Genomic DNA, 1,642 nt, shown 5'->3' on the forward strand with positions numbered 1-1,642 from the left:
GGACTTGGTATACAGTAAATACATAATAAAAGAATCAAGAACGAGTTGCCAATTTTTCACGAAGCAAATGGTCGAATTTTCATTTCGCTGGAGGTGACAGAGTTGGTAAATTTCGTAACAGAATACCAGGACAAGCCCTGGTTCCCTGTACTGCCCCACTTTCCGTTGAGATTCACTCGATGGCAGCTTTTGTACCACCAAGCTCCGTGATTATAATTGGCGCAGTCTGTTGAAGTTGATTCGTTGTCTCGGTCCTTTGTTGAGAAAGCTTGCCCATTGTGGATGGCCATGTTGTCTTCTACATTACCAGAAAACCCGGAAATCTGAAGTTTGTAGTTTTCAGGTTCTCCAGACAGTACAAAATTGTTATAGTTGGCATAGTAGTCTTTTCCTTGGAACGTGAAATCGATCCTCAGTTCATATCGCCTCTGGAGATGAGAAAGAGAGGAAAATTGAAATAACTGTTTTATAGATGCGCGTGATCTCAACACAGACAAAATCCAGTCGTGGATTTCCAGTTGGAAATAACCTAGCCTTGGTGGGGACGGCACAGGTTTTCAAAACAACAACAGCAAAAACAACAAAACCTACCCAAAAAAAACGAGTCAGCTTCGACTGTTTTGGGTCCTACAAAAAAATTCCTCTGAGTCGAGTGCAGTAGTGGCTGAACCACGTCCACGGTTTATAGACCTGTCCTGGTATAAAGTATGCCTAGTGGGTCAATAGTTTACCACAGAAAAATGAAACGAAGAAGAAAAACATAAAAGAAAATCCTGTACGAAATATCCCGTATCAAACACAGATAATGAGTATAAAGACATGGTTTTAAACACACTTGAGACAATTTAGACCTGTAAGTATTACAGAGCGGTTTGCTTGTTTGTTTGTGTGTTTGTTTGTTTGATGATTATTTGTTTGTGTGTTTATTCGTTGGGTTTTTTGGTTTAAAAAAAGAAGCAATCAGATCGTTTCATCGACGATTATGAAGCTATTGATTTTTTTCAGACTCTAAAGATAACTACATGTAAGATGAAGAGTTAGATTGGTCTGACGCCTTGGATAACGACAGCGGTGATGATGAGCTGTCCAGAGTAGACGAGACAAACATTTGAACTTTCTCACCCAAAAAAAGACAAATCCTTAAATCAGTCCATAAAAACAATACCGTAAACACATTCTACATCTTATTACTTTTAAAGTGATTCTAAATACAATCCATGTTTTTGTGAAACTTTGTTCTTTGTGTCAAGAAAACGTTACCCCTGAAAACCTGAATCCTTTGGAAAATGATAAATTCCGGCGAACTGTCGAAAAAAAGAAAAAACCCATTATGACCATATAGGAGTAGATGCGTACATATTTTTCTTTTTCTGTTTTTGGCCACAGGCCCGTATCAGGAAAAGACAAACACATTCAAAGTATGACGTGTGTTTGTTATAGTAAAGAGAAACACAGCGACACAATCATGGCCATTCAGGGCTGGGGCAGATACACAAACACCCCAGGGAACGTAAAGAAGTTGGACCTACCAGTAGCACTCTCCAACCACCCGCTTTTACAGAAGAGACTTCCGTGAAAACAGAAAATCAGTATTTAGAAAAAGACATACTAAAGTAAATGCGAATTACCATATTTGTCAGCT

The 1,642-nt window shown here is 38.8% G+C and overlaps 1 protein-coding gene across 1 annotated transcript in view; it reads right to left on the reverse strand.

The window, feature by feature from the left end:
• Positions 1–40: 40 nt before the first annotated feature.
• The window catches only part of LOC101850768 (ficolin-1-like), a gene marked incomplete at its 5' end in the record, with an annotated part of 4,441 nt that continues 2,839 nt past the window's right edge, over positions 41–1,642 (reverse strand). The window contains one exon of the mRNA XM_013089985.2: positions 41–428. Within this exon, the coding sequence (XP_012945439.2) occupies positions 57–428 (372 nt within the window). The remainder of the gene's footprint in view (positions 429–1,642) is intronic.

This window comes from Aplysia californica, unplaced genomic scaffold (genome assembly GCF_000002075.1).
Source record: "Aplysia californica isolate F4 #8 unplaced genomic scaffold, AplCal3.0 scaffold01097, whole genome shotgun sequence".
In the NCBI taxonomy this organism is placed as follows: domain Eukaryota; kingdom Metazoa; phylum Mollusca; class Gastropoda; order Aplysiida; family Aplysiidae; genus Aplysia; species Aplysia californica.